This window comes from Phascolarctos cinereus, unplaced genomic scaffold, assembly GCF_003287225.1.
Source record: "Phascolarctos cinereus isolate Bilbo 61053 unplaced genomic scaffold, phaCin_HiC Scaffold_9;HRSCAF=440, whole genome shotgun sequence".
NCBI classification, from domain to species: Eukaryota; Metazoa; Chordata; class Mammalia; order Diprotodontia; family Phascolarctidae; genus Phascolarctos; species Phascolarctos cinereus.
The window spans coordinates 59,741,862-59,760,748 of record NW_027556402.1 but is presented as its reverse complement, the minus strand read 5'-3'; the positions used below and the strand labels follow the sequence as shown (position 1 = coordinate 59,760,748).

Here is an 18,887-nt window from a genome sequence, read left to right as displayed (position 1 = left end):
GATCTAATGAGAATCAGACAAAGGAAAGAAATAAATTTTACAAAAATCTGCTGTATCTAAAAAATATATATTTTTCCTGTTTAGGACACTGAGGGACTTTTGAATGCTTATTTTAAAGGAAAATCTATGTTTTCTTAACTTCACACAATAAAGTACATTAAAAATCTGATTACTGGGATGGTAAATAAGACCATTGCCAGTTTTGCAGAGCAATGGATTTTAATAATAGATTTATAAGCTATCTGCAAGGCAGAAGGAATATTTTCTTTCTCATTTAGAAATGCCATCATCAACTGATAGTAGGCCTTATTTGGGGATCTCAGAAATTGAGCTAAATTGGGGAAGGGGTGGTGGTAGTAGAAAGAAACCCACTTTTCATTGATATTTGAAGAAGCTTTGAGAGGTGGTTTTAATTAAAGAATATGACATATGACAAATGTTCTTCACACAGCATGGAACTTTTCATATTGCTGAGCTTTTAACTTTAAGCACTTTTCTTTTTCACTTTCATTTGAAAACTGAGAAGCCAGAAGAGGCAGTTATACTCAGAGAATTCGAGAAGAAGCTCACCATGATGTTTTTATGGATGAAGCCACGGCGGTAGCGTGCTGGCTTCAGATGTGGATATTCCTCAGTGCTTGTGATTTTAATATTCCAGACTTTCTTCCAGGCCTCATAAAGTTGAACATGGACAGGATAGACCCCGGAGTGATGGGGGGCTACTGCATAGCCCATGTCGGTAGGAATGCCATGCTCCTGAAACATATCAAAAAGATAATTGGGATAACAGAGAGACTTTATATTTTATGATTTTTTTTTCATATCAATCTCTGTTTGATAGCATAAAGAATATTTCTGGTGGGAGAAAGAGGTCTCCATTCAGATTCAAAATACCAATTCAACACATATTTGTTACATACTCTTTAAGGGCAGCTGGATTTCTGTTGCCTGAAAGCGTTGGTAATGCAAGAATCAAACAAGATGTCAGCCCTGCCCACAGAGAGTTTACAAATGAGGGAGTAGGGGGGAAGAGGATATATACAAAAGTAACTAAAGTACAAAATTAAACATGGTGCAAAAGAGAGAGGTACAAACAACTTGCAGTGTGAGATTTGAGTAAATAAAATTCAGCTTTCATTGTAACCTATGGTAACAGAAGAGAAAACTGATGCAGAGAAGTCTAGATATCTCTCTCACATTAAAAAAAAAAGGCTCTTTAAATAGAGTCCATGACTTTCCTGTTATAATTCTGCCACTAGTCTGACAAATACAAGAGCAGGGTTGAAGGTATCTAGCGACTTTTGAAAGTTATTTGTTCTGGTTTACATTCACCAATCGGTTCTTGTTCTGGTATTGGCCATTCCCATGTCGTCCTATTGCTCATGATGTCACTGGTTAATATGAATTCAAGCATTTGCTTCCAATATCAATCAGAATCTCCCTCTCTCCACACATATACATATATTTACATATGTATATAACCCTAAATATATGCATGCATATATATATGAATATGTGTGCATATATGTTTATATCTACATATATCAACATGAATTATAGAAGTCAAGCACATTACGTGTCTCTTGGGCTTATAGTCAAGTTTCTAGTCTCCAAATTGTCACATTTCTATCAAATTTTCCCTTTGCTAGAATCCCCTCAGCATGGAGGTCATTTTTGTGGTCATAGTAGGCAATGCTCATTTTTTTCTAGGAGATCTATCTATGTATCTATCTATCTATGTATCTATGTATCTATGTATCTATCTGTCTGTCTGTCTATGTGTCTGTCTATGACTGGATAACATGGTTAAGTATTTGGAGACTGATTTTCCTAGAAGCTGAAAACTATTCTTACAATGAAAGCAGAAGGCACTAAAGGTGTCAAATAATTTGAAAACAAGAGTTTGAAGTGAAACATCCATGCATAAAATTACCACGTTGAAAAACAAAAGCAAGACAAAAAGCAGAACTTAAAAAAAAAAGCCATTCCTAAAATTTTATTCCCCTACTGTGCACATAAAACCACTCTGTCATGATGAACATTTGGGACAGATGAAGTCTTCCCCAGATGCTATCATTGAAAAAAATTAATCTATGTGACATGGATGTTTACAAAATGAGAATTTTCTGTATGTATATTAGAAACCTTAGTAAGTTACATGATTTTTATTCTCCACTTGGCGTATGTTATTAGAGCTGACACATGTCCTCAGCACACAAGAAAATCACACAACTGTCAGATAAGACTTAAAAAATACCTTACTAATACTTTCTTGTGGATGGTTTTTCTTATTTTTGATCTTTAGGCTTATTTTTGTTTTAGAGATTTTTTCAGAATCCAAATTTCATTCAATTAAACACTCTGTGAAGTTTTTCTTCTTGCATTAGTATCCTTTATTTTTGCACATATGAAGCACCATTATTCCCAATCCATTCTATCTATTTAGGATCTGAATTTAATTAGACTCTGAATTTAAGGAAAGTACATGGGTCCAGAATATAAACACTTTAGCAAAATCAAACATTATGTAAATTATGAAGTAACAGTGAGGAGAGGATGGAAAAAAAATACAAAAAAGTTAGCATGAGAGACAATCAAACAATAAATTATTAAGTGCCTACTATGTGCCAGGCACTGTGCTAAGTGCTAATGGATACAAAAAAGCAAAAGAGAGTCCCTGCTTTCAAGGAGCTTACAATCTAATGCAGGCTCTTACTAAGTCAGATCGTCCCAAGAAAATTTAAAGACAAAACTGGAAGGACAACAAACATATAAAGTGAGAAAAATTGGTGAAACTCTCATATCTATCTCTAGCTTTGATTTAGTTAATCTGCTTTAAAACATCCCCCCCCAAAAAAAATATGGAGCCTCCAAGGGAGCTGAGTGAGACCAGCAGATTGAGTGGTATGAGTACCATTTTGTGTCACCTGTCACCTGTTGCACTAAAAAATATACATTAGAACAACTGAAAATCTGGTTATTTTTTAAAGGGACTATCTTTATTGATTAACTCATGATTAAATGAAGTGTTAAAAAGTGTATTAATTGATGAAGGAAAAAAGGGAAGAGACAAGAGGTGAAATTATTTTCCCAGGGTCACATGGCTAGTAAGTGTCTGAAGTGGGATTTTAACCAATTCTTCCTCACTCTAAGTCCAGAACTCTCTCCACTGCCATGCTTTCCAATTCATGTTATATTTATTTAAAAGCATCCAGAAAGTATTAATTCATACACACTTTTTTTGGGGGGGTGGTATGGAAGCTGTAATTTCATTCGTGTAGAGAACTCCCAATGAAGAAATTCTTTCTGCCAAGGTAGAATATCACATTGCTATGCAACTTTTCTTAAGAGTTGCCCAGAGCACTGACAGGTTAGGAGAGCTCCCAGCATAATATAGTCAGTGTATGTCAAAGGTGCCCCCTTAACTCAGGTCTTCCAGAATCAGGTCCTGCTCTAGTCATTACGCCATGATGCCTTTCTCATGCAAACCATATACAAAAAAATACAGTCATCTGTTCAGCAATAAGTATACCTTTCACATAACCTCCACCTACTTAATGTTTTGGATGGTATAAAGAATTAATTCATTTTTAAAAATATTTTTTTTAACACAGTAAAAACTCAAGAGAAGTGATTCTCACAAGTAAATTAATTGACTACATTTCATTTTCTTCCATAAATTGAAATCCTATTCTCTGATGGGGCTATTTTACAACTTAAAAATGACCTTTGGGGACTTATTTTTTGAGGGGAAGGGCAACATAAATCCCCATCATTTCTGAATGACATTAACAGTCACAAAACCTCTATTTGTAGAGGATGAGAAAAGTGGTGCAGTGAATCAAATAAAAAATGAGCAAGAATAAAATACTTGGGAGAAAGTAAGGAAGATCAAATACTCCAGTGTGAAAATTGTGACCTTTCTGTTTGGTGTGTTTGTTATTAAACATTTATTGTAGCATCTCTATTATTTATGGAATAAAATGGATGATTAATATGGTAAAACTAAATATACACTGTTCATGCGATCAATGAATAGTGATATAGCCACAATGGGAGAAAATAATCTTGGCTCTTCTAATTATTGCCTATGGGACACCAGGGGAATTTAGTGAATATCTCCGTGGTCTACTTTTCTAATTTTTCAAATGGTCAGAGAGGACTAGATAAATTGCCCAAGGTCCTTTATGGTTATCAATCCAATGATACAATTGGGGGGGGAGGACAAAACACCTTCAAAGGCACTAAAATTTCAAGGAATCATTGTGTAATAGTGGAATGAACATTGGTTGACTTCAGAATCAGAAGCCTCAGCATTTTGGTCCCAACTCTGCCACTAATTATTTAGGACCTCAGTTCTCCCATCTGTTATATTAGTTAGGTGGGCTAGATAATTTTGAAGGTCCCTTCCAGCCCTAAGATTCTATGGCCAGAAATTAAAATATTATGATTAATGGAACTATAATACTTCTAAAGTTATCTTGTGACTAAACACATAACTTATTTGTATCAGAAAAAGATTTTTTTTAAAGTCCTTAAATAAAAGAAATTAAAGTAACTGACAGCTAATTCTTTATCCATATAAATGGTCTGACAGCTAAAATTAGAGAATGGTGGACTAGGTCCATCTAATTTGGTGATGGTTTCCAAACAGAAAAAATATCTCATCTGTCCAAGATGGACATAGAAGTGTTCTCATCTGAAGGCAGGAATGATTGATATGAGGTCTCCAAGTTCATTCCAGCTCTTTGGTGCTAAGTTTTATATTAAGATAATGTTATTGTTGACAGCAACATTAAAAAAAAATTCACAGAATTCCATGAAAATACTATTTACTTTTAGTTAACAAATTACGCTTAGCCAAATAGGTGAAACAATTCAGCCCAATGAACTTATGTGCCTGTATACAGACTGGAGGAACTACGGAATTAATGACATTTATTTTTTATCATCTTAACTGTCAACATTTAACAATTCAAAGCCCAACACAATTATTTCATGGGAATTTTCTTATGTAAGGTATGATAATTTGGCTATATCACACTGCAGAATTCCCCAGCCAGTCACCACAAACCTATCATGTAATAGAAATAACTCATACTTTTATATAATTTTAAGAGTCTCCAAAATGTGACTCATACAATACAGGTCTGAGGTGAAAGTCAAATGTCTCTCCAGAACTCAAATGCCTTTCCATTTAGGAAGATAAGAATAATGGTATAGTTTATTATCTTATATTTTCTGCATTTGTTAGTATGTACTTATGAGTCCTTTGTGTTTCAAGCATTCATTTTGTAATACAGTAAGTAAATAGCTGTCCTATCCAGTTGGAGAATAATAAATCAGAGATTAAGAGATGCTTGACCTCTTCTTTCTGAAATAAGCCATTCTTAGCATGAATTAATAGTTTGAGAGTCCAAAATCAGAGCCTGTTGTGGGAGGTGGAAGCCCAGGACACAGGTCACATATTTAGAGTTTTAGAAAAAAATATCCATTTTTCATTTGTTCTTTACAATAGTGATAAGAGGTAGGAAATATAGTTGTTATTGTCACATGAATATACTGAGGCACAGAGACCTTAAGTAACTTGCACAAGAAGGTCACAAAAGTACAGAAAGTATTAAACTTGAATCCAAGGCCTCGCTTTAGAGGGGATTCTTTTCAGATATTAGTTGGATTGATGATTGCTGAGATCCTTCCAACTCTACAATTCTGAATATTTTCAATTCTATAATTCCAAATTCAGTGCCTTTTGTACTACACCAAACTGGCAAGTTCTGGGTTAGCATTTAGTTGGAGCAGTGTGGTATAATGGATAAAATGTGACATTTGTAATCAGAAAGACCTAAGTTTGAATGTTGCCTCTTAACAAAACTTTATTTCCATGAGCAAGTTGCTTAACCCAGTTTTCTTAACGTAGATGCCTAGAAACCCTGGGTGGCTGGGGAATGACACCATGGAGACTGTGACTTGACTCCAAGTGGAAATAACATAACTAATTGGAGGATGGGAAGCTAAACATCTTTTCCCTCCTCACACAGCTTGTTTTCTGAGTTGTTGCCCCAGAAGTAGACCCCTCAGCTATTCTTCATCATACCTCTCCCCAACTTTGCCCTGATCCTGGCAGCAATGTTCTATTGAGCAGTGACAATGAGTAACACTCTTTTCTCACCCCCTAATTCTCCTCACATACACATCCCTCCGGCCTTTTTGTGGGAAAAAAGTGGGTAGCACAGTATAAACAGGCATGGATGGATTCTGATTCCATTATATCCACCCTGCTTTCCACCAACCATCCTTATTTTGATCTTTTCTATCTCTCTGGAGGCAGGGTCATTCTTCCACTCTCCCTAGTTTTCAAACTCTTCCTTATCTTTGACTCTTCTCACAAATGACACTGTTCTCTTCAAAGTTCCCAATTGTATCTCAAGCCATATAGCTTTTTCTCAGTGCTCAACCTTCTTGACCTCTGCACAGCACTTGACATTGTTAGCACTTGCTATCATCTCTCTGCACTGTCATACATTTCTCTCTCTTGGTTCTCCTCTTACCATCGTGACTGCACTTTCTACAACCGTCTTGACTATATAGTCCTCCAAATCACACTGCATTACTGTGGGTGCATTCCGAGGATCTGTCTTGGGCCTCCTTCTCTTTGTGTATATTCTTTCACTAGGTGAATTCACTAGCTCCCCAGGTTTAATTATCACCTCGAGGCAAATGAGTCCTATAAATGTGTGTGTGTGTGTGTATGTGTATATATATATATATATATATATATATATATATATATATATATATACACACACATATACATACCTACATATACACATGCATACATATTTCCGTGTGTGTGTGTGTGTGTGTATCCTGCCTGAATCACTTTCCTAAGCTCCAGTCCTGCATCACTGACTACCTCTGCAACATTTGGGACTTAATGTCCCATCAGTATCTTAAAATCAACACATCCAAAAGAAAATTAATTATTTTTTGCCCCAAACCTCTTTCAAACTTCCCTATTTCTTTCCAAGGCACTATCATTCTTCAAGTCACCCAGGTTTGCAACCATGGTGTTTTCTCGGACTCATTACTTTCTCTTACTCCACATATCCAAGGAATTACTAAAATTTGTCACTTTTATCTCTACATCTCTCACTGACCCCCTGTATTTACTTCCATAGCTACCATCCAAGTTCAGAAGGTCCTTACTACCTGGACTATTACAATAGTCTCTTAATTTGTCTCATAAATTGGTCTTAATTAGCCTCAAATTTTCCCCCACTCTAATTCCTCCTCCAAGGAGTTAACATAATGATCTATATCTATATCTATATATATCTATATATCTATATCTATATCTATATATATATAGATATAGATATAGATATATAGATATATATAGATATAGATATAGATATTTATATCTATATCTATATCTATATATATCTATATATCTATATCTATATCTATATATATATAGATATAGATATAGATATATAGATATATATAGATATAGATATAGATATTTATATCTATATCTATATCTATATATATCTATATATCTATATCTATATCTATATCTATATCTATATATATATATATATATATATATTTTTTTTTTTTTTTTGGTTGGACAATGGGGGTTAAGTGACTCGCCCAGGAGTCTTCCAGCTAGGAAGTGTTATGTGTCTGAGGCCGAATTTGAACTCAGGTCCTTCTGAATCCAGGGCTGATGCTCTATCCACTGAGGCACCAACTGCCCCCAACATAACGATATTTTGGAAGTATTGTTATGACCATGTCATTCTTCTGCCTAATAAACTTCAATGGACCCCTAGTGTGAAAAAAAAAAAAGTTTAGAGACCACAGGCTTATGCTGTCAGATCCCTAGTTTTCACATCTGTAAAATGGGGAAAATAATATCTCAAGTACTTACTTCACCAAATCATCATGAGATCCTAATTAATAATAATAGCTAGCACATATATAACTTTAAGATTGACAAAGGGAAAAGGCTAGGGGGTGGAGCCAAGATGGCAGAGAGAAGCTAGGAAGTGGCCTGAGCGTTCCCCAGTTTCCCTCAAAAATAACATTATATCAAGCCTCTAAACGGATTCTGGAATGACAGAACCTACAAAAAGATAGAGTGAAACAATTGTCAAGCTTAAGATAACTTAGAAGGACAATAGGAAAGGTATGTCTCAGTTGGGTAAAAGGGAAGCACAGCCCAGTACAGTGAATGTCCAGGCAAGCTAGTGGGAGGCTCATAGCCATAGCACAGATCAGTAACCAAGCCCCCTCACTCCTGACTCAGCAGGCTAGCAGTGAGGCCTCCAGTCCCAGTGCAGAAAGCAAAGTGCTAGCCCCAGAACCCTGGCACTACAGGTGTGACTAAGCTGGGTCACCTCCAGTACAGTGGCAAGCCACCAGTACTTTGCGGTCCCAGAGCAGAAAGCTAGTGACCAGGCCCCTGGCCCCCAGCATAAGAAATTTGGGACAATGTCCCCTGTGCCCAAAGAACAGAGCTCAACTTCAAAAATTTAAAGATAAAAATAGGCTGAAAAATGAGGAAAAAGAAGAAAAGATGCCTGACCATAGATATTATGGTGACTGGGAAGATCAAAACATTAACTCAAAAGAGGACAACAATGTCAAAATGCCTATATGTGAAGCCACAAAGGGAAATATGAATTGGTCTCAAGCCCAAAAAGTCCTCTTGGAAGAACTCAAAAAGGATTTAAAAAAAAAAAAAACAAGTAAAAGAGGCAGAAGAAAAAATGTGAAAAAAGTAAAAGTTATGCAGGAGAATTATGAAAAAAGAGCCAATACCTTTGAAAAGGAACCACAAAAATTGACTGAAAAAAACAACTTAAAAAATAGAATTGGGTAAATGTGAAAAAAAAATCTGCTGAAAAAAACAACCCCTTTAAAAGTAGAATTGGCCAAATGGAAAGGGAAGTACAAAAGCTAAATGAAGAACATTATTCCTTAAAAATTAGAATTGGGGAAGTGGAAACTAGTGACTCTAGGAGACATTAAGAATCAGTCAAACAAATGAAAAGAATGAAAAAATAGAAGAAAATGTAAAATACCTTGCTGGAAAAAAAAGTGACTTCTTATTTTGTATTTAAGTTTTAATGTTATTATTTAATTAATAATTATTTATTTTAAATTAATTTAAATTAAATTAAAATTTAATATTAAGTATTTAAGTTTCAATATTTAAGTTTATAATATGTATCTTTTTTCTTTTCTTATTGTGTATTTAAGTTTCAATAATAAAAAAAAAAAAGAAAAATACTAACCTGGAAAATAGATCCAGGAGAGATAATTTAAGAATTATTGGACTATCTTGAAGGCTATAATTTAAAAAAAAAAAGCTTGGATAGGATCTTTCAAAAAATTATCAAGGAAAACTGCCCTCATATCATAGATCTAATTGAAAGAATCCACTGATCACCTCCTGAAAATGTTCCACAAAGTAAAACCCCGCGGAATACTGTAGCCAAATTCGAGAATTCTCAGGTGAAGGAGGAAATACTACAAACAGAAGACATTCCTATTTGGTATCATCCTTTATTTATTCTTGTCTAACATTATCTGCTTTCATTAAATCCATAATGGTTTATACTACTGATTGATTGATTATATAAATTAATAAAAAAGGTATTTTCACCTGATAAAGGTTTCAGCCTGTAAAGCACTTCATTACTTACTTTGATTGGGCTTGAAGTGTGTGAGACACCCCTCATATAATTTTAGGACCCTCATTCTACAGATGAGAAAACTGAAGCTCAGACAAGGGATTTGATTCACCCAAGGTTACAAGAATATTAAGACCTGGCATTTGAACCTAGGTCCTCTAATTATCATAACCCTTATCTTAAAGAGTAGGAGATTGGGCTTCAATGAAGTTGAATGGTTAGCTCAAAGTCATAAATTGAGGAACTGTGATAGCTTGAACTAGATTTCAAGCCAGTGTTTCCTTCCAGTGGCTTTTTACCTCTTTACAAGATTTTCTTACTATTATCTCAGTGGAATAAGATCAAAGCATTGGCAGAGGTGATGCCAGTAATCACTCACACCTGGGTCTCTGGAGCTTAAAAGAAAAAAAAAAAGGACCAGGATCTTTATTTTTACTTGTGCCCTTCCTGAATTCACCCATATCAAAGGATCATAGTTTTATAGCTTGAAGGGACCTTAAAGATCAATTTATGCAGAGGATTCTTTGCCTTTTTTTGTGTGTCATGCGTCCTTTTGGCAATCTGGTGAAACCTAAGAATCACTTCTCAGGTTAAAGTTTTAAAATGAACAAAAACATAGGATACAAAAGAAACAAGTTTTGTTGAAAAACCTTAACAAATAAACAAAGAAAAAAACCCTGAAGGTCACACAAGCCACTTCTCTGGACCCTTTGCCACTGGGCCCAACTGTAGGGTTGAGAACTTCTCCTAGAATCTTCATCAAGGAGGTCACCAAGGTGAGCCAGCTCTTCATTTCCCACTCAATTCTGAGTGCGTTCTTCTAAACTGTTCCATCTCCTGTCCCTATAAGGTACTTTTTCTGACCCCTGCTTTTCAATTTCCTTTTGTATGTTGTCTTCCCCATTGAATTATAAGCCATTTGAGATCAAGGATGATCTTTTGCCTTTCTTTGTATCCTCGATGCTTAGTTACAGTGTCTCACACACCATTGATACTGAATAAATATTTAATGCAGTTGTGGTCCTGTATTTTACTGATTGCCTCTTGAGAGACATCTGATTCAGTATAAAATCAGACATGGTGTATTCAATACTTAAAAAAAAATTTAGTTTAATGATTTGTAAATGAAAACAATGTTATAGTATCAGGTCATCTGAAAACTACTCCAAGACATTCCTAATAGAGGGAATGGGCAATAATGATTCTGAGGAGCACATCTTTATTACTGTAAAATCATTTGCTATTAAATTCTTTTCACATTGTTGGGTAGGGACCTCATTCCTGTTCATGAATCTCTTGGGTGCCTTTTTTTTTTTTTAGCCAGCTCATTTATCAATTCATTCACGTGAATTATCTCACAGTATGAAGTTACTGAAAAATCCTTGCCTGGGTATCAGGAGATCTGGGTTTGAATCCTGGTTCTGGTTTAATTTTTGTAACTGTGGTTAAACTCCTCAAGATTCAGTTTCCTCATGTGTAAACTGAAACATCAAGGATTTCAATGCTAATATCCATCAAAACACTATGAAAACCTAAAAGGGCTTATACATCAATATTATTATAAACCTTGGCTAATTAAATATCTGGAAAATATTTTAATTTCTGGGAGTGCTAAGTATCATTTAAGTGTAAAACATTACTTCACTCTATTATTATTATCTATTAGAATGTAACAAAAGTTTTCCTAAATTATACATTTAGATGTCTCTGCAATAGAGAAACACAACGTAATTTTAATTATAGCAAAACAACAAAAAAAGTGATGTTGCACTCCCCAGATAATAACTTCCTATAAATATTTCCCCATACTACAAGCAAACATTTCAGTATTCAGCTATTATAACAAGCACAATGAATCCCATTAGTGAATAAATCATTAATGTTTATCATTATCCTTGATAATCTGTCTTTGTTAAACTATTGTTAGTAATTAAGGATGGCATTTTACTTTTAATGACTATTTCCATTTCAATCTCTCTATGCAACAGAACCTTTTAATTTTCACTAATGACTCAAAGACTCATTGCCTATTTCCATATTTCACAGATTAGCAAAAATGCAAACAAATATAATTAAAAGAAACACAAAACTACTGAGTTAAACAAATGTTTGACACTGCAAAAAAGAAAAAAAACTTTTATAATAAGGATTATAATATAATTTGGAAACACTTTCTGCATTTGTCTAATAGGGTTCATTTTCTTTAGCTGTATTTTTAAACAGCAGCGGTAAAAATTCCCCTTTCTATTTGTTAATTATAATCCATTTGGGAGGTATTAACCTAATTGTGGAGGCACAGTCTAGCAATTGTTCCTAAACGTGTTACCTCCACATGTATTAGAGACCCAGAAAAAAAAATTCTGTCACCAACGGCTATGACAATGTCAGATGGTTCAACATTAGAAACTCGTATGATTTTATCAGTGGAAATTACATTAAAAAAGAAGTATGACCATCTACCTTGCTTCCACATCCTGAGGACCATTGGGCCTTTTCAATTGCTTGGCAGCTGTAACCCTCCAGATGTTTTTTTTGTCCCCCATTAGATTGGAAGTCCCTTGATAACAAGGACCCTCTTATGTTACTATTTGTATCCCCAGGGCTTAGTACAGTGCTTTGAACACAATAAATATTTAATGATTTGTTCATTCATATGATAAAAAGTCAGTTCTAGCTTTAATTCTAGAATATCATTTTTGAAGTGACATCTCTGTAGGCTGAGTTTCCTTTTGCTTGGTGTTTGTTTTTGCTTTTTGCTTGTTTGTTCATTATTCAACTTCTTAAAAAAAATTAATATGCTCCTGTGGTACATTTGGTAAGGGGAGAGGTGATAATGGGATAGGAGATTGGAGGAGACAGATGAGATAAAGAGATGACAGATAAAAAGATGGTAGAGTGAGAGAACATTGAAGATGCAGTTCTTTGAACTTCAAAAATCTGGGGACTGGTCAGGGGGAAGCTAACCTCAAGAGGTGGGGATCAGAGCAAGAATCCAGGTAACTCAGGGAGAGTTACTGAGAGTTAATGATCTTATTCAAAAGGGTAGCAAAGAGACAAAGCCTGACGTTGGCACAAAGCCCTCATTCAGGAAATAAAACTGGAGAAATTGGTAAATAAATAAAACACTGGCATTGTCAAAAATTATTGCAACTACAAATCCTCCCCCAAAAAGGACAGGATAATTCCATTACAATGGCCAGCTGGGACTCAGGGGTGGGGTGGGGGCAGGAGGGGAAGGGACTTTTCAAAAGGACTATCTGAATAGCTAGAAGGAATGAAAGCAAATGATGAAAAAAAAATTCTTCATGAAACAATTGGGAGGAAAATAAATAGCTTAGAAAAGAAAATGATAAACCTGATCCAGTACTGCACTCCTGGAAAATTAGAATGAACAAAATGCAAATCAATGACTCCATGATATAGCAAGAAATATTAGAACAAAGCTAAAAGATTAAAAAGAATCTGAGGAAAATGTAAGCTATCTGACAGCCAAAGCAACTGACCTATGGCACCTGTCTAAGAGAAACAATTTGAGAGTCATTGAACTCATTAAAAACTATCATTTTAAGACAACAACATCAAAAAAGAAGCTTAGGTATGCTGTATTAAAAAAAAGTTATACATGAAAACTAATCAGTTCTATTAGAACCATGGAGCAAAGTGAAATTATGAAATATCCAATGATAACCTGAAAGATATTCTGAAAGGAAAATTCCAATAGTGTTACAGCCATAATCTAGACTCTAGAGCTTCCATGACCACAATAAAAAAAAAAAAAGAAGCTATTCATGCATCAAAAGATCACATAGTAATTAGCCTCCTATTTATTCTTGCCTTGGACACCCTCCTTCTCCAATACACCCTCCACCCAATTTTTGAAGTGTCTCAGCTAAAATACAAAATTCCAATAACTATGTACTCCAGGATCAATTGCTGTTTCATATTTACCTATAACTTTTTAATATCTATAATCTCTATAAAATTAATTTGTATGCATATGATTATTAGTTTTATTAGATTATTGCCATACATGTGTGGCATGCAATTTATAAGTAAATATGCATATGTCAGGGTATACCTGATTATTCATTCATTTTTATTTGCTTATTTACTCACTTATATACTCATTTATTCATTAATTTATTATTTACTCATCCATTAATTCATTTATTCACTTATTTACTTATTCATCCATTTATTTATTTATCAATAAATATGTGAAATAAAAAAAACAACCTAGAGACTACTTATTTAAAGGAAAGAAAAATGCAATTCCTATGAATAGAATTTAAGCTGGTGACTGATTTCCAAGTGTTCAACAACATTTTACAAATTCATGTAACTAATCATAATGTTACAACCCTGATTTATCCCAATGGATTGCCAACAGATAACTCAGAAGGATCCTCTGAAACGAGAGCAAAATTTGAACTTTTTTTTTTTGTATTTCTCATGGAAAAGATGTAGCTCACATGCAAAACAAATACTTTTTTTTTAAAGAATCAGTTTCTTCTTTTCCCATGTCTACAAAATAAAGAGATCAGTCTAGATCAAAAGTGTCAAAAATGTGGCCAGCAACACTTGAGGTTGATCTGAATCACATTAAAATACAATTGAGAAACTTTGTTGTTTAGTCATTGTTCAGTCAGGTCTGACTCTTCATGACTCTATTTGGGATTTTCTTGGCAGAGATACGGGAGTGATTTACCATTTCTTCTTCCAACTCATTTTATAGATGAAGAACTGAGATAAACAGGGTTGAGTGACTTGCCCAGGGTCACATAGCTAGTAAGTATCTGAGCTCACATTTGAACTCAGGAAGATGCATCTTCTTGACTCCAGGCCCAGCACTGTATCCATTGCAATACCTTGCTACTTAACAAAATAAATAAAAGTACAATAAAATATAGATAATATTAATATGTGATGTTCTAAGTCAATATGTAGGTCTATATGGTTCAGTGGTTCCTGTTTCTATATGAGTTTGACAAAACTTGGTCTAGATAATCTTTTCTAGTCTAAAATTAAATGACTGTGATTTAACTTCTGTGCCCTCAGCATTATCCAATATTCAAACTTTGTAACTGAGTTCATTATCTGCATCCAGATGAAAACTCCTTAAACTGAAAAAAGAATTTCCTTTAGTTAAAGAATATTTGTAACTACTTTTGGATTCAAATTTTCCTGAGCATTTACTATCTTACTATCATACATACACAATCCCATACGCATGTATATGTGTATGTGTGTGTGTATAAATATATACATATATATGTGTGTGTGTGTGTGAAATAGACAGCCACCAAAGATTTCTAATCAGAAGAGTGACATGACCAGATCTATATATAAAGAAGATAATTCTTGCAGCATGATATAGAAGATAATAGAGGAGGGAGAGAAAAGATGCAGGAACAAACATAAATAATTAATGAGGTAATGAAGCACCAGGACAATGTCAGAGCACTTAGTAAGAAGAGCTAGTCAACAGTGCCAAAAGAATCAGAGAAAATAAAGATGATAAACATGAAAATAGATATTGGGTTCAGCAAATAGGAAGTCATTGGTGACTTTTGAGATAATGTTTTCAACAGAGCAAAAGGAGTATAAGCTAAATTGCCAGAGGTTGAGAAGACAATGAGTAATAAGGAAATGGAAGCCTTGAGTGTAAACAACTTTTCCAAAAAGTTTAACAATAAAAAGAAGAGATGGGAAAGTAGTTGCATAGAGTGAATAATTTAAGAGAAGCCCTTTTTTTTTCTTAATCAGTATTAAGCAATCCAGAACATATCTCTAAGCAGATGAAAAGGAACCACTGGTACAATAGAAAAGTTCCCTGTTAAATGAAATTGAGCAAACTAGAACACCATGCTGTTTAGTACCCTTTCTTTGTCGCCATAATTGGAAAAGTGCAGTCATTAAAGTTTCCATAGATACCTTTGTGAGAATAAGAGAAAAAGTTCTTCGTCATTACTATCTTCTCAATTTAATATCCTTACTCTGAATGAAGCTATTGACTTAATAATGTACTACTCAGAATTAACAAATATTTTATTGGAGGGCTTTGTCAGGATAAACAGCAAATCAATCCATAAGCACTGAAATTGTCAGTAAATTTGGAATGTATGGAATCTTAAAGCTAGAACCCTGTTCATTTATTTAGTCTAACCCACTTGTGTTTTTTTTTTTTAATACGCTGTTGAGTAAAGTAAGGCCCAAAGAATTAGGTGACTTGCCCAAAGTTATAATCTATAAGCTAAATAAGGGCAAAGCTAGGACTAGATTCCAGTTCTTTTTCCAATTTAGCATTCTTTCAACAACAGCACTCTAAAATAGTCCATTGTAGCAGAAAAATAGCAACTTTTGACAGTACCAACATAACAAAAACCTCATTACTGGTTGAAGAGCTTTCAATGACGATAAAGAGAGAACAATTTGTCTCTGATAGATACAACTGAATGCTAGTTAATGACATCAGTGAAAGAGAAGAATTGAAGAGAAAATGTTTAGTTATCCTCTAGGATTATATACTAAATGACAAAGTATAGTAAAAATATACAGAGACTGATACATTGCTAAATTCAAGAAGGCCAATCATATAATGCAAAGAAGAAAATGGAGGTATTTATGTACCAGACTGGCAAACTAAGGACTCATGCTCCCATTTTGAAAATTAAGGATAAGTGAGGCTGGCCCAATGACAAAACTCTTTGGTCGTAGGTTAACATAGTTAACCTGAGTTAACATATTAACAGACTTATTATGAAATGGAATGGCAGAGTAATACTTTATAGATGGATAAGGGATAAGTCAGGAAGGATGTGTTCTTGGTAGAAAAGAGACATTTTTGTATAATAGTTTCATTAGCTACATGTTCAAAAGAAGCCCTATTATGTTCCAAATTCCATATCCATATAGAACAAGACAATGGAATTTCAACTTTGAACACTTAAATATATCCCTCTCTTTCTTTTATAATAACTGGTCACTTTAATTTCAATGATGGAAACCCTAAAAAGCAATGTAAAGCCTACAGGCTGCTTTGCACATGAAGCTACACATGAATCTTATCTCTATCTATCCATCCATCCGTCTATCTATCTATCTATCTATCTATCTATCTATCTATCTATCTATCTGTCCGTCTGTCTGTCTGTCTGTCTCACACTTGCTAATACCAGCTACTATTAGTATCTCATCAAAGCCACAGTTTCCAAATATTATCAGATAGTTTCTTTGATTCTCTAAAGATAACTTGAAGGAAAATATATGGGAGCACAAGGGTGTAATCAGAGTGACAAGGATTTAGTGACTTGATGAATAGTGCAAGTAGAAGCATAGATTTAGGTCATGCACACACATAGCATCTATATCTATATATGTATGTATAACATATATGTGTGTGTGCATATATATATTCATATGTATATATGTGCTCTATTATTGTTCATTTGTGCCTTAAAAACTCATGCCAAATATATTAAATTTTTCTTGAAAAAGAAATTATTCTTATAGGTAGAAAATCAATCATGACATTAAATGACGTTAAATTTAATAAGGCTTTCTTAACATAGCTTTTCACAAGACCTAATGCTCAATAATCTGTTAAAATGTTATCTGCATCAACAATTCCACTCAGGATCCTATTGACATTTGTATAAGTTTATGGAGAAATATACCATTTCTTTATCTTTTCTTTCCATCAGTTTTCCTTAAGTTCTACAGTATTTTAAATTTTCCTACATTTTCTCTTTTTTAAAAGCATATGGTTCTAACCATCTTCAGATCTGTGCTTCTAATTCCTGGTTTTTATTTGCTCTATTCATCAAGTCTCTGAGTCCTTATCACTCTGATTACATCCTTCTGTTCCCATATATTTTCCTTTGAGTTATCTTTAGATAATCAAAGAGACCACATGATATTTTTTGGAAACTGTGGCTTTGATGAGATACTAATAGTAACTGAATATGGAATTAGCAAGAATTTTGCATGGTAGCTAAGTGTGGATTTTGGAAAAGCTGTCAAATTGAAAGTACTAGTTTTTAGATTGATACACGATTTCATAAAAAAATTATGGAATAAAAATCTGTTTATAAAGTTTGAAAGGGACATATCTTAAAAATCATGTGTCCAACTCCTTCATTATACATAAGAAACTAAGACTTAGAGAAGTTGTGACTTAATCAAAGTCACACAGCAAGTGAATGTTGGGCCAATCTGAGTTTGAACCCAGTATGTTCTACCTCTAAGCCCCAATGTGCTTTTTTAATGCATTACCTCTGGTGTAACAGGAGTTGTCAGTATGGTAGAAGCTGTCAGTATCTTGGAGGATGAAGTATCCTTATAATATAATGGTCTGAATTAAAATCAGTAAAATTCAGTAGATCAAATTAATGAATAAATCTCCCAAATACAAAGTAAAACAAATTTGCCTGTGAAACTGTATCGATAATAGCTTATGTCAAGTTGAGGGATTAATCCTAAACATGTAATAACTGGCTGATTGGATAATGGTATTAACCACGTAGATTTACATAAGCAAGAACAAAGTAAATGAGTTTATAATATCACCTATGTGCTAGAAAGAAATAGCATGGCATAATGAACACGTCACTTGAAGTCAGGAAAACTTGGGTTTAAATTCAACTTCTGACACAATAGTTGTGTGACTCTAGGCAAGTCATTTAATTTCTGTGAGTCTTAGCTTTTCACCAATAAAACAGAGATGGTATTACCTCTATTACCATCCTCACAAAAGTTTTGTGAAGCTCCAATGACATAATTGTGAGCTCCCTGAGGGCAGGGACTTTTTTTTAAACTCCTTTTGTACCTCCAGTGTTTAGCGCAGTGCCTGGCACATAGTAAGTCCTTAATAAATGTTTATTGATTGATGATTAAAAATTTCCCCAACTTTAAGATTAGATACGTTCCAGTTAATATTTTACAAATACAAAAAGGATCTGTGATTCAGTGTAGAAAATTCCTATTGTGGGAACTCCCTCTGACAGTTGCAACCACTAATTTCTATTTGTATGTAGCTATATGTGTCCACATTGTCTCCTTGGCTAGATTGTAAGCTCCCCAAAGGCAGGTACTATTTCCTGTTTGCCTTTGTACCTCTATAGCCTAGCACAGTGTTTAGTTCATGGTGGTTGTTGCTGTTCACCACTGTCTGACTCTTTGTGA

At 34.2% G+C, this 18,887-nt stretch overlaps 1 protein-coding gene across 1 annotated transcript in view; it reads right to left on the bottom strand.

Annotated features, from left to right (window-relative positions):
- Window positions 1-18,887, bottom strand: part of LOC110195665 (bifunctional heparan sulfate N-deacetylase/N-sulfotransferase 3) — a 214,490-nt gene that overhangs the window by 92,952 nt on the left and 102,651 nt on the right. Inside the window, exon 5 of the mRNA XM_020968490.2 lies at window positions 571-756. Coding sequence (XP_020824149.1) covers window positions 571-756 — 186 coding nt within the window. The remainder of the gene's footprint in view (window positions 1-570; window positions 757-18,887) is intronic.